At 38.1% G+C, this 14,528-nt stretch overlaps 1 protein-coding gene across 1 annotated transcript in view; it reads right to left on the reverse strand.

Annotated features, from left to right (window-relative positions):
- LOC148082722 (pyruvate carboxylase, mitochondrial-like) overlaps positions 1 to 14,528 on the reverse strand; it is a 180,748-nt gene that overhangs the window by 26,646 nt on the left and 139,574 nt on the right. Inside the window, exons 13-15 of the mRNA XM_087789984.1 lie at positions 6,036 to 6,180; positions 5,866 to 5,955; positions 1,201 to 1,422 (exon numbers count right to left, since the gene is read on the reverse strand). Of these exons, the coding sequence (XP_087646110.1) occupies positions 1,201 to 1,422; positions 5,866 to 5,955; positions 6,036 to 6,180 (457 nt within the window). The remainder of the gene's footprint in view (positions 1 to 1,200; positions 1,423 to 5,865; positions 5,956 to 6,035; positions 6,181 to 14,528) is intronic.

Here is a 14,528-nt window from a genome sequence, read left to right on the forward strand (position 1 = left end):
TTTCCCCACTACAGATCTTTGCGCGTCTGTTGATCTCCTGCTTTCTTCTACTCTCACTCGTGAACAAACCACTACAGCCAGAGTTGAAGGTCAACACAAGCTTGAAGAACCATTGACCCGATTCCTAGACAACAAACCACATCTCCCATCAAGTCCCTGGCTGAGTCTCAAAATTCCATCCATAAATGCAATGATCTGAATCTACGACAAGTCCTGGTGGAGTCCCACCCTCACTGGAAACAAGTCTGAATCTCTATTGAATCAATAACCGAATATTTTGAAAAAACTACGAGCACCATGACAGAGTTGAAAGTCAAACCTTTCCTCAGGATTAAATCAATGTACAAACTTGGATGTACAATCAGAGTTTGTTTCTTTTAACCGGTAAACACAAAGATTCTAACAGGAACAACAAGATGCTGAAGTCACCAAGGCTGTAAATTATTTGTGTATAATTTGAATATCGACAAAAGGACACTTGTCAGCAGTTTCACCGCATTTCTGCTGAAGTGGTGAACAGTTAATCCTCCTCAATCAATTTTTATGGTATCCATGATTTCTCTTTATTGCTCGCAGGTGCTTTCCCATTCGTCCCAGGATGGATGGCTGCAGCTTGGAATTAGAGATCAGAGCTTCATCTTATACAACAGAGAGAATTCCACCGTGCCTTGCCACAGATATGCATACGCGTATAGAAAACGCGTGACCCAGTTCACTTTCACAGAAACACCAGAATCTAATCCTGAGTGAACATAATGTCCTCACTTATTTAGACTCAACACCACATAAAAATGTTCATAATAAAATAAAAATGCTGCATCTTTTGTTGCTTATACAACATTACCCAGACTCAATTACATAAACCAATTCACAGAGAAATATCAATTTTTCCCTATTGTAGTCACAATAAACATTTACGAGGCAAATAAAGTTTCTTTATTTTAATTTTATTTTAAAGAGAGAAAAATACTAACTTTGTGTTTTAATAGACTGAAAAAATCCTTGTATTGCATCCATCTACCAACTAAAAAAACAAACATGGCAAGTAATTTGTTTTCTCACGCCGATTCCCTTACATAAAAATTCTGATTAACAAACCACTGTTTGGCTTTTGAGAGGAAACCAGAGTGCAGAGAGGAAACCAATGAAAGCAGAGGGAGCACAAACAAAGAGCTGAGGACCATGAATCAAACCACTGACCTCCCCAGTTCTCAAGACTGAACAGGTTGTTGAAGTTGTGGCTGACAAACGGCGAGATCTTCTTCAAGTCGTGGGTTCGGACTCTGGTGGCGAGGAGCGACTGGTGGGCGTCTCTGAACGTGGTGTCCATCAGCAGCAGACCCTGGTGGGCTCGCACGGCTTTGGCGAAACCCTCGGGACCGTCGCGGAGAAGGATGTCGCGAAAACCCAACGGAGGGTCGCCTGGAAAACAAGAAGTGATTAGTAAGACTGGGTTAAATAGTTTACTTCACGTTTTAAATGATGCATTTCTTTGTTTAAGCTGGAAAATAATGCAAAGGTTTTCTTTCCCAAATGTTATTCTGATTTATTTTTCCATACACACCATTGCAATGAATTATTTAACTAACGTTTGCAAAATGTGAGTATTCACCCACTTTATTTTACTTTTGAAGATGAATGAATATATGATTATTTTGATGCACAATTATTCACAACAATGATGTTTAATTTCCTCGTTTCAAGGTGGACAAATACGTAGCATGTAGCTAACACAGCGTGAACTATACTGATTCAAGTAAATTGGTGCAAAATGCTGAAAGTAATTACAGTTTAATATAAATATTTTCAAATTTATAAATGCAGGGGACTTATTATTTTTAGTGTGTATGAAGGTACAGCAAGTGACTTGTTGTATGAACAAAGCGAATGTGATTACAAGTGACTGAAGGAGTAGTAAAGTATTAAGCCATAATGGACTCCACTCTTGTAACCTCTCGTTTGCTGAGATTTCAGACTTGGAGCACTTTAAAAAGTAATAACTTCAAAACATGGTCATGATGAGAGACTTACTGCATCTTGGAGAGAAAGACCACAACATTTGAAACATGTGAGTGAGTCAGGAGAGTTGGGTTTTCACATTAGTTGATCATTAAAACTTACAAATAAACTTAAACTGAAAAGGACAAAATATTTCAAAATGAAATTATAAATAAGAATAAATATATCATTTAAAACACAGAATTGTATTGCCAACAATAAATATGAAGTGTTTATACACCTTTTTACTATTAGAATATTATCTAAATAATAAATCCAGAGATGGAAACCTTGCTCAGCAATTTATCAAAGATTATCAACAAAACAAAAACTTCAGAATCTGTGGCACGAATATATTGAAGTCAGGAGAGTTGGATTATTATATTAGTTGCCTTTTAACGTTTAACTTTTGATTAAAATCCTATTTATCAGTTCAGGTTAAAGACAGCTACACACCTTGAGAGAGAATCTGGTAAACTACGAACAAGACTGAAAATCTTGTCACAACCGAATAACGTCTAAGATGATGTTAATCGACTTGACGGGATCTCGAGCACAGCCACACAGACATCAGATTAAATGAATAAACGGTTTATTTAACACTTCCATTTATATCTTGTTGACACGTCTTGAAAAGACTTGGACACGTTTCCTCTCGTCGCTGCTTTCCACGGAGAGACAGGAGTGGCAGCACAGCGAGGAGTCGTGCACGACACTCGTTCGTAAGCATTTATCCTTCCAGTGAGTCATGCCAGTCGCTAATTGTAACGGAAATTAACTGTTGACTAAAATAAACGCAGATGCTTAATTTCTCTTCTTTCCTCAGCACGTAATGATGACTAGCGTTAAAACGATTTACACAAATTTACCTAAAAATGTATACTTAGTTCATGTTCTGTGAATGATATTCTACTAAAACCGAAGGTCCTCGCAGGATTTCTTCCACTTAATTTTACTTAGTATTGTAATCACTTTGGTGGTATTAAAAGATTTTGTTTGATCTCATCATTGAAACTTAAACTTCATTGTGTCGTGTAGTCAATTAAAGCTGCCGACGTGTTTTTCATTAGGGCATTGAACGGACCCTCTGGACTGCTTAGTCTCGTCATCTTGGACACTTACGAGACGTTATTGCAGCTTGAACCCTCCAGGAGGACAAATAACAGCGTCTCACTTAATTAATCTTACAAGTGAAACACCAGATCAAATTCTGGATGATAAGCGGTTAATAGAAACTCCCACTGTTCACATGTCGTGCCACTGAGGGGCTTCTTGCTAAACTCCTGTTCATTTGTCTCGTCCAAAAGAGTGCTGAATTTTCTACACAACAATGTGAGCAGATAGATGGCTATGAGAAGTAGGGAGATCAATAAGGGAGATCAATGTTTCCAAATGTTATTTTAACATTTTCAACTAAATTTTACAACTAAATTGGTGCAAAATGCTGCAGGTAATATAGTCCTATTTAAATATGTTAAAATTGTGAAATATAGGGTGTTTTTTATTTTGAGTATGTGTGACGCAAGTTGCAACATCGGGTTTAAAAAGCGAAGACAATGCAGAAGTACGAAAAGCGGCAGTTTCTACTTCAGGTCGGCAGGAAAAAGACTGGAAGTCACGTACACACCCAGCCGACTATAACAGCATTAAGAAAATATCTACAGACTGGTTGAGTTTTAAACAATATTTTCACTATTGGCGGACACTCTACTGGAAGGCTTTTTTTTTTTTAAATAACATTTCCCTTTTCATGATATTCCTCTTCATCAGTTTCAGTGAGTTGTCATAGTAAACAGCTACCCTGCCTTTCGGTTCTTGTTGTCAAAAATACTTTTTTTTTTGTAAAACTGAAAAATTACAGAAAGAAAGGGATCAGTTTTTAACATGGCGTAACATGTTGCGTGTAGACAATTGTTAACACAACAAAAGAAAACCCAGATTGTGGCCGCTTGTGTTATTGAGTTCACGCACCCGTCTCAACATCATGATGCCTTGAATGCCTCATGATGAGTCTTGAATCAACTGAAGTTTGCCACTTGTATACGGCTCCTGTGAGTCCCACATTTAACTGTGTGCTTGATTGACACATTTTTGTCAATGGACAAATTTTAAAAATAACGTCTGTAATGTGTGAGAAAAGAGAATCCGTTTTAAATTTAAATGTACTGCACTTTCCCAGCATGTTTTGCAAGGGCTCATTTTTATTACATTTAACCAACTCTTAACTAAGGAAGCTTTAGTTATTCCTACGTCCACTAACAACTTTGTTAGATCCACCAATCACACAAACAAAAACGTGTCCATGTGTAGAGGCAGTCTCTCGATGATCGACAACATGAGAAGTAAAATCTCCTCTATTATGAAGAATACTAATATTAGCTCTTAGTGACTTTCTCCAAGACTAAAGCATGTTTGCACACATGCAACCTGACTTATTGTGAATGCCACAAAGGTCATTTATTTCGGGCTATATCCACTAGTGATTTAGCTTTAGTTAAAATCAAAAAGCAGTTCTGCTGTGTAGTTTTTGCAATTGCATTTAGTGAACAGATACTGTCATCTCGGCTCACAGATGTTTTGAGTGCAACTCATCTGACAAAAGAAAGAAGAAATGATTAAAGTTGAATGATTCTTTTCGTTTTTTTTAATCATATTGTTGTTGACATTTTGCTGTTGATACATTGTGACAGAGCTAACACGTGTAATCAAAGCTTCTTCTTAGAGTTTCCGAGTCCATGATTAATGTGACAAATGATAGTGATCAAAGCAAAAACTGGTTATTTTTGAGAGGTTTCTTATTGTAAAAGTTAATTTCCGACTTCCGAGAAATGCATTCAAACCATCAACATTTAGTTTGAGTGGATTCTGACATATATATATTTTTTATAGATATTTAATAGAACATTGTTACTGCTCATATTTAAAACAAATATTGTAGATTTTATGCAACTATTGAGTCTTAATCCAGGTCATGCTTCAGCATAACACCTTGAATAGAAAGACATTTAGTATTTTACATTTCAGAGAGTTTCTTTGTCTGTTGACAAACGGGAATTTGAATAAGGAAATGATCAATATATTCTACCTTCACAGGAAATGCATTATAAAAAGACCTGAAAAGAAAGTTTAGTTAAAAATAGACTTTGTTCTGCAACACAAGGTAAAGCCTTTTTAACTACAACTGTCAAGACTTGAATGGCAGAGCGAATAAGTAAAATCCACAGTGAAGCAATTACAAAACAAGGAAGGTGTTTAACACACACACACACACACACACACACACACACACACACACACACACACACACACACACACACACACACACACACACACACACACACACACACACACACACACACACACACACACACACACACACACACACACACACACACACACTAGTAAAAGTAATTTTGTAGATAAATTGGAATAAAATTACATATGTATATCCAAGGACTCTCAAGCGCTGTGCTCCTAAAATGAACCTGATTGGATGCCAAACGTTGACCTCACTTGAACGACTTGGTGTGATAATACCCATAATCCCTAGCTCCATTTGGAGCAGAGATCGTTGAGAGAATACAAGCCGGATTCAAATCTCATCTTGATTTTGTGTGTCATGTACACTTGTGCTTGTCACACAGCCTTACAAAAAAATACATTCTTCAAAAAATACAACATTTCCTTAAAGTAAATCTTTAGCCTCTGTGTGCTGTAAACCTGAGGAAGAGTTGCCTTGATAACTGGTGTCTGGTGGCATCACAAGGACATAGGTACAATCAGGTACACACCACAAAAACAGTGATTGACCTTTGATCTGGACGCTTTATGGTCGCCATAGTTACGCCACAGACATGGACGACGTACCCATGGTAACAGAAGGGATGACTGGGTCCGTGGAGGACGGCTTGGCCTTCACTGGGATGGGCGTAGTTGGTCCGTTCACCATCACGTGACCTGAGACAAACACGAGGTGTCGACTGGTTAACGCCTCACAGCGCTTGTGAAAGAAGCTCAGGCTGAGAGGAGACACTGACCAAGGTAGTGGAGCAGCTTCTGGGCTCGGTTCTGGGTGGGTTTGAGGTTAAACAGCTCCTGGTTCTCGTCGATGAACTGGGTGTCGACGGTTGAGTGAAGGAACTGATGGTTGGACAGAACGTTCTGCAGGAAGGGGATGTTGGTCTGAGGAAGAAAGGGAACAGGATTAGATTAGAAAAGGAACATTCAGGTCACTGAAACAACCTGAGCTGATCGACAACATGGGAAATACTTAAAGAGAAGCATGTGTGTGTGTGGCGCTGTAGAGTGAATGTATGGGACAGACAAAAAAACGCACAAATTTAAATAACTTTAAAAATAAGGTATGTTTATCACAAATTAAATTGTATTGGATGTTGACAGATGATGGAAAAGACGGCTGTGTATTGATACTTTATAGGCTGAGCAACATGAAACATGTCAGAACCTGATTGAATAAAATAATGAATGGGGAAGAGCCAGTGACCTTTCAAATGTTCATTGATTCATTTGAATCCAAGAGTCAAACCTGCAACCATCACAGGTCCACAATATGAACATGTATGTTCGGAGTCTTCAGAATACATGTTTGCAGAAGAATGTTAACGAGAAGATCTTCCGACAGAAGGTCACACCATTGACGACTTTCTTACTTGGTATTCATCATTTCACCTTCTCAAAACATGTCTCCATCAATAATTCACTCCAGCAAACACCCTGCATTATTGAACACACAGAGAAAGTATCGACTGTTGTTACTAAACTAGCACTCGCAGCAGTTTACTAGTAGGTGCAGCTTGTTATCAGGGATTGTGATCGGCTAGTCTGGTCTGGAGGAAACATTAAACTGAGAAGCAGCAGTTCGAGCCTACTCTGAGCCGATCTATATCCATGGAAGTTCATCTGACAAGAACTAGTCTCATGGGTAGTGAGATATTTGCAGCCTGTGGTGAGAAATCATGTTTTTACTAATCTTCTGGTTTATCCCAAAAAAACATGCATTTTTCATGGCCTGCACTCGGCAAATCTTAAGTAATTCTCTCAAGTTGCCTGAAGTGGTGCTTGGCCCTTCAGTGGAACTAATTTGAACTTGTGTGACCCAAACACAACAAATACAGAAGGCTAACAACTACCCACACAGTCTTTCTCCCTCAACTTCATGACATTTTGGGCAACATTAAAGCCGCTTCTAAGTTTTGGGTGCACGAGATTAGCAGGCAGACTTGAGGACGTGGAATAGTTTTCAGATACAGGAAAATAAAAGTTGATTAAAAAATAGCAAAACGTGATGCAAATATGATTTGGACCTCAGGGGCAAGATGGGCAGTGGTGACAACTGTTAAAGTATTATGATTCAGACAAACATTACAAAGTTTCAAAGTGACCTTTTTCCTTTCTTTATTTTATTTTATTTTATTTTATTTTTTTTAACCATTATGGGTTTGGTAATGGATTTTTATTTATCAGTCAAAATGATCTTATGTTGAGTATATGAAAAAAAAAAGAAGTTATATTTATCCGAAAAATGCTTTAAAGAATTTAAAGTCACTTTCAGTCAAAGGTCTGATATTGGAAAACATTACATCTATGGTCCGTTGTGTGACAGATTACCAACAAAATGATGTGATTTCCAATTATATTTTCTCAACTTAATAAAAACATTATTTATTATTTGAGTAAAGTAACGTTTTGCTGAAATGACAGACAACTGACTTGAACGGGGGAATCTTCTGCTACAGTAAGTCCAGTGAAAATAGTCACATATATGTGTGGAAGTTACTCACAGACAGCAGGTCTTTTTAAAGAGAAAACATTTGGATATTTAAGCCAAATTCATTTCACAACCAAGTAGGTTTGTTAAATGTTCCAAATAATGCGAGTAAACAAAAACTAGATGTAAGTAATTGGCTGCAGATGAGACGCTGTTGTAACGCCGCCTCATATTTGCAGCGTTTTCCTTTATGTTGTTGGACACTTTCCTCATGACGACTGGGAAAACAGCAGGACGCAGTGAGCCGAGAATATTGATGCCATGGAAATAAATAAAGTAGAACGACACAAGAGTGGCTGCAGAAATTAGACCACCACTGTGTTTGTGTGTGTGCAGCCTTGTCTCTCATTATCTGCAGATTGAAACAAATGGAAGCAGATCTGCCCTACGATCTGATCCCTCCCTTTACTCCCCCCTCACCCTGCCTGAGGCGTGTGACTGGGCCACTGATCGGGAACGTGCCACTGTGGCAGCGCAGACCAGATGAGCCAAACATGGAAAGAAAAAATTTGGAGCAAACATAGTTTAAAGGAAACATTTCTGTCACAGACCCAGGTTTCATTTCTAACTGATATGGAAGTATAAGAATATTTAATAGTTTCAAATGTCGAAACGTATTTATTCTGGGTTTATTTTTTATTTTTATTTTATTTTTATTTAAGCATTCAATCATTTCAAAGGTTCAATTTGTCATTTTTTAAAGAGCAACTAATGTGAAAATCTAACTCTCCTGACACATTCACACGTTTCAAATGTTGAAGTCTTCCTCTCCAGTCCCTCATCAGGACCCTTTTTAAAGTTCTCCCCGTCTGGATTCTGAACAAACAGAGTCCATTACTATGTAATAATGGCTTCACTCCTTCTCTAGCCAGCTGTAATCACCCCCCACTTTGTTTATACAATGAGTCCCTTGGAACAAGCTCATTGATGAACAAATTATTTTTTTTCTACACATTGAATTTTTTATTCTCATTCCAATAATGAAAAATAATTATTCTAAATTCAATATTTTGCAATAATCAGCTTTTTAATGTCAATATATAAATGTTGGTCTAACAGTTCCTCCAGACAATACCAAAATAGTTACTTTCTGTAACAACATAAAACAAATTAATTTTAAAAGTATCGGATTTTTTCATCATCTATCTTTTATAATATTGTATCAATTAAAAAATTAGTTCGACCTATAAATATAGGGATTATTGAATTCAATAATTCCCCCCAAAAAATGTAATGCTTAAAAAGGAAAATATTTAAATAAAAAATAAAAAATGATAAATTCAACATTCAATTTTATGATGGCGCTGATGTTTAGACCCTGAACCTCCTCCTTTAGACCCAAATTGATCGAAGCCACACCAACAATGAAAAGGATAAACACAGGTGTGAGTAATAAGGACAACAACAACAACAACAACAGACTAGAAGAGAGAAGGAGAGAGAGAAGAATGAAGGGAGGGATGACCTGAGATGGCAGTTAGGCTGAGAAACACCTTCTCTCCATTAAAAGCACAGCAGGATGGAAACACTGACATGAAGCACGTGCTTACACCTATATTCACACATCGGTGTGTTTATTCTTATTGAGACAAATGTAACAAATTACTCTGAGAGCCTCTGACGTATGACCACATTATGAAGAACAACATTTCCTCTCTCATTAACCATGTTTAGATCTTAGATGGGTTGTGAAGATGAATGTAGGTCGCTTTGACGTATTCTTTTTTTTTACCAACTGTAGTATAAACAAACAGAAGAATCCTTGGAAACCAAGACTAATTGGCCTGGAGATGTAAACCAAACCTCAATAATTCTAGTTTAATTTGCGTCATTAGCAAACCAGATGAAACGCTTCATGGATTTCTCTCGTAGACGTTCAAACATTCATATTTTTGTTCTGTGGTTACAACACTGCTGTCAGTACAACCGTTCCGTCTCCACCATAGTTCGCTGATTATTGATCTATTGTTTGTGTTGCCGCAAGAAAACCAATGACGAGTGGTTTGCATATTAATAAACAACTAGAAAAGTGTGAAAGCTGACTCTGCTGAATCTGTAAACATCCCATAATAGAACTGAATCTAGTACAATGGAACATCCCCTAATAGAATTGAATCTAGTACAATGTAATATCCCATAATAGAATTGAATCTAGTACAATGGAGCATCCCATAATAGAATTGTATCTAGTAGTCAAGTGTGTTGATATAAGTTTCTAGGTGTGAGTAGTTGAATGTACCTAAAGGTCAAAGGTGAAAGAGTTGAAACATTACTTTTCCCATTCAAGTTATAAGGGAAAAAAGGTAGAAAAAGAGGAAAAGTAGAAGAGATAAAAGTGAACTAGAACACAGCCCGCATTTCGGGAACGAGACCAATTGATAAAAGTTTGAATGGTTCAAATCGGATAACATTTGTAGGAGTAGTGGCAAAATATTTGAGTCAAAAGAAGAGGAAAAATAATAAAGAGAAACAGGATCTTAATGAGTATAAATGCCTTCATAGCATTTAGTATTTAAACTAATTAAAGGAAATGTTCTGTGTCGATGAACCTTAAATATCCCAGTGTTTAAGATAATATATTTTAAAGAGAGATTATTAATGTTAACAATAGTAAGGATATTTACAAAAACAGTCAAACATATGATGGAAAGTCTGATAAAGGAGGGCAAACAGAGAGATCATTACAATGGATTGATTCACATTTCCTGTTACAGTTTGATCAATTTACATTGTTCGGCCGGGAATGTCTACTGTTCAAAAGATTACGGCCCATTGTTTGAGTGAGGTTGAACCGACAGGAATAGATCATTTAAGAAAGCACTGAAAGTTGCAGAGGGTTATTTAATTCATTATTATTATTATTCCCAAAGCACTACATTTTATTTAACAAATGAAAGTAAAGTAGAAAAACATTTCTGAGAGCAACCAATGTTATTATTTGTATTATTGTATTCATTCTCAATATAAGTCTCTTAAAATCTTTGTTATTTCTTGTAGTGAATGTGAAGAATATAAAAATGATGTTTAGAAAATGAAAGTTATTAAATATAATATTTAAATAATGGTAAAAAAAAAATGTCCTTGCGTTGTTTTTGGCTTCTTGCTTGGCGGCCCCTGACAACAGTCACAGAGGCCCCTGAGGAAACTGAACGGCACCCTGATTAAAAGGAATGTTGGAAAAATATTTTTCATCAATATGAATTGTGTCGGTTGGTTGAATCCTCCTGAAGGTGTCTCAGGTGAAAAGCTTGATTGGTTCTACATGGAAGCAGCTCACTGAGCTCTTCCACTTATTGATTCATGACTTTCATAATCTTTCGTCTACTGGCAGCACAACAACACCGTGTCGCCCTAATGGGACATAATGTGTCACATAATGGAGTGGACTGGCACCAGCTGACGGGACCAACCCTTCTCTGACCTCCCGCTCACAACATCGCTCAGGAGAAACATCCGGGCACGATCGCACCCCCCTCGACAGATCTCATCTCCGGTCAGACGTGACACATGTTTGCTTGATTAATCCAGGGCTGGGATCACACCAGCGACTCCAAAAGCTAACAAGTCACCAGGTTAAAGATTATTCTCTAAATGGTGGCCTGACTTCATCCATCGACAGCAGGTCACGTTGGCTAGCTCCAGTGAACAAGGTCAACCACCGCCTCCTCTCTACTCCACACCAGGAGCACTGCCAAAACACCAGAGGTTTGATTAATCCCGAATCAATGAGCCATGAAGCGGAACGGTGTAAATAGGACATGATTGGGTGGAATTATATGTCAGAGTTCTCCTCCTGGACTTTGCTGGGAGCCAAGTTTGAGTCAGAGAGGGAAAAATCTGTGACAGTCGGAGACAGAATAGTCGGTGAAATTACTTCTTACTACTTTTGCTGCTGACTCATCTCCGGGAAAACATCATTTACAACTCCCTGAATTTGTTGGCATTTATTACCATTTTTAAAACATTCATTTAGATGTTCATTGGGATTTAACATACTCACAGTTTTTTACTCTGTCTCGTTTCACATCTATGTACGAGACCAGCGTGTTTAAAGTTATTATGTTGAAACATCCAACAGACTTGCAATAACTTGTAATATATTCCCTCTCATGAAAAATTAAAATTCACTCAAGAAAGTCCTTGTAACCTTGAGGACATCAGTGGACTGCAACCCGCTGTCGTCCAGGAAAAGAGACGAGTAGGAAAAAGAAACCACATTTATTCATGACACTTAAAATGAATCAGAGAAATCTTGTCAGAAATCTAATGTCATCATTTAGGTTTCATGACAAATTTGCAACGCATAGAAAATATGTATTTAATCTATTTTGCATCTGTTCTAAAATTAAAATAACAATGGAAAGAAAAGTCTTTCTGATGATAAGACTGTTTTGTACAAAAGGTTAATACAAGTAGACAAGTTTATTCATGAGTTAAATCAAGATTTCTGCAACAAGCTTAAGCACTGAACTCAGAGTTAATGAGAATGAATTGATGTCATCATTACAAGTTCATTCGATGGTTTACGGATTATGTTTAGAGGCAAAGATAAGGCTCTCATTTGACCTTGTTTATTAGCACCGAAAGTACAAACAAAAGTTTTGTTTGATGGTCGATAGTTGTTGAGAAATAACCTGCATGCGAAACAAAGTCGCTTACAGGAAGAAAATTTACTGGAGGCTCAAGAAATTGTCAATGTAAGGACGTTCGAGAGATAAGTGGTATGTGTTTAGTTGCTGGTGCGGATCGTTTCAAGATGAACTTATTTAGATGACCAAAGAGAACCTTTAAACTGGAAGGACTTAACGACACAACGATTTTAACATGACTACATTTATTCACTAGTCTCCCCCACAACCAGCCCTAAATTCCTCCATCATCACTTTGTTTCTTTTACAAATGGCACCAATTATTTACAATTGTAAACAATTCCAGAACCTGACACATGCGTCAACTACGATGTACCAGAGCCCTCTAGAGTGGATATGGAAGATTTACATCAATTCAGCGCAGAAGAAGAAGTCAAGTTACGAAAATAAAACCATCTCTTTACCTTGACAATAATGGATAATAAAAAGTAAAACAATTACTTTTGGCTGTTATAATGGTTGGAACTAGTTCCTGGTGGAGCAGACCTAGTGGAAGGGAATTCAGCCACAGTATTTTGACATGAACTTCTCCATTATGGAAAATGATGTCAAGGTCTCACTGGTGCTGTCAGGCTGATGGGGCGCAAGAGACAGATGAGGTGGGTGTTGATTGACGTCAGAGCATCAACTAGAGACGCAGCACTACACAACGTGGAATACAAATCCCATGAAAACCTTAAAGCACAGGTTTCAAACTGGTCCAGAAAAGGGCAGAGACAGTGCAGGTTCTGGATCCAGACAGTCAAGCACATATAGTTGAACCAACCAAGTGTTTGAAGACAGTAATCAGTCAGGTGTAGCCTGGGTGTCATCCTATTTCTACCGGGGGCTTCGCTACTCCTTTTAGAGTTATAGGCAAAATTGTAAATCCATTTTAATTTAACGACTGGAGCTCAGTTTCCGTCATCTTCATTTTCCTCCAAAACTTAAATAAGTCTGTAATTTTAGGTCTGTTCGTAGAGGAAGGTATCAGTCTCTCAGCTCCAGCTACAAGTGTTTCTCCTTCAAACACATTGCAGGCGTCAGTGCCAAAGATTTACGCTGATAGCCTGGATCATTTGCTACAGACAAGCTTAGAACAAGCTTGTTTTTCCAGAACAATTCTCCTTGTCGAGTGTTCAATCCAAGATGGAGGTTACAGACGAGCAGAATGAAGGTATTTGGAAGATCTTAAGTGTCTTTTTTGAAGAAGATGAAGACAAATGAGCTACAGTAGCTACACTAAAATGAACACATTTTCGTCTATAACTCTAAAATGGAAAAGATCACTCTGAAAATAATCCCGACTCTTAGTCGACATGAGAGAAGAAAATTAGTTAAATACAAATTTTGGGTAAACTCCAAGAACTCTTCTACAAGGCATGCTGTTGGTCTAGAAATTAACTTTAACAGGTAGAGAAAATATATTTGAGTTATTCATGATTTATATAAATCACTTTTCAAAGGGTAATGTTTAAATCTATTCGACGCTCACTGATGATTATATTGCAGGAATAAAGTTACAGTAAAAAAAAAGAGGAGAGTTTGAAGAGTGCTCTCTGGTCCGTCTGACAGTTGGACGCCACTTGATTCTTGATCTGGGTCTCTGATGTGAAGCTTCTGCTTCAGTAATGGGACACACACGGACAGTGGGCTGTGGTTCTCTTCTATTAAACAGATATTTCCAGCAGCTATGATGGCAGCATGGAGAGCTAGCCGCGGCTGCTGTTTGAAGTCAGCCACACTCGGACGGTATCGGCTCGGCATCAGTCGGTGCACTCGTCACATCTCTACCCGTGTAAGCGCTCTCTTCCTTACTTATCTGACGCCTCCAGAGGAGCTCTGCCTCCTCGCCCCACCACATCTCCTTCCTGCTCTTAATCATCCTCCTTCGCTGCTGCTGCTCGCAACCCGGGCTGACCCACAAGAGGATCCAGGTGCTCCGGGCTCTTTTCTTCAACTTGTCATACCACACCACTTTTATCTCGCACTCTCGGCCCGCAACACCTCGATCACAGTAAGCAGCTGAAAGTGTAAAAACGGTCAAATCCTGGGAGGGAAAGGCTCTGGTATGATAGTCCCGTTGAAATTGGGATTAAGTCGGGAGTGTATCC

Source organism: Callionymus lyra, chromosome 4, assembly GCF_982586985.1.
Source record: "Callionymus lyra chromosome 4, fCalLyr1.hap1.1, whole genome shotgun sequence".
NCBI lineage: Eukaryota > Metazoa > Chordata > Actinopteri > Syngnathiformes > Callionymidae > Callionymus > Callionymus lyra.